Below are 567 nucleotides of genomic sequence, written 5' to 3'. Positions count from 1 at the left end.
CCGGCGGCGGCGCGGGGCCGGGACTCAATAGCCACGACCCGCACTCGGACGAGGACACGCCGACGTCCGACGACCTGGAGCAGTTCGCCAAGCAGTTCAAGCAGCGGCGCATCAAGCTGGGCTTCACGCAGGCGGACGTGGGGCTGGCCCTGGGCACCTTGTACGGCAACGTGTTCTCGCAGACCACCATCTGCCGCTTCGAGGCCCTGCAGCTGAGCTTCAAGAACATGTGCAAGCTCAAGCCGCTGCTGAACAAGTGGCTGGAGGAGGCGGACTCGAGCACCGGCAGCCCCACGAGCATCGACAAGATCGCGGCGCAGGGCCGCAAGCGCAAGAAGCGGACCTCCATCGAGGTGAGCGTCAAGGGCGCTCTCGAGAGCCACTTCCTCAAGTGCCCCAAGCCCTCGGCGCAGGAGATCACCAACCTGGCCGACAGCCTGCAGCTCGAGAAGGAGGTGGTGCGCGTTTGGTTCTGCAACCGGCGCCAGAAGGAGAAGCGCATGACGCCGCCCGGGATCCAGCAGCAGACGCCCGACGATGTCTACTCGCAAGTGGGCACCGTCAGCG

The 567-nt window shown here is 66.1% G+C and overlaps 1 protein-coding gene across 1 annotated transcript in view; it reads left to right on the top strand.

Moving 5' to 3' along the window:
* Nucleotides 1–2: 2 nt before the first annotated feature.
* Nucleotides 3–567, top strand: part of POU3F3 (POU class 3 homeobox 3) — a gene marked incomplete at its 5' end in the record, with an annotated part of 837 nt that continues 272 nt past the window's right edge. The window contains one exon of the mRNA XM_005868117.1: nucleotides 3–564. Coding sequence (XP_005868179.1) covers nucleotides 3–564 — 562 coding nt within the window. The remainder of the gene's footprint in view (nucleotides 565–567) is intronic.

This window comes from Myotis brandtii, unplaced genomic scaffold, assembly GCF_000412655.1.
Source record: "Myotis brandtii unplaced genomic scaffold, ASM41265v1 scaffold263, whole genome shotgun sequence".
Classification (NCBI taxonomy): Eukaryota; Metazoa; Chordata; class Mammalia; order Chiroptera; family Vespertilionidae; genus Myotis; species Myotis brandtii.
Note: the sequence above shows the minus strand (reverse complement) of the source record. Positions and strands in the feature narration are given on the sequence as shown.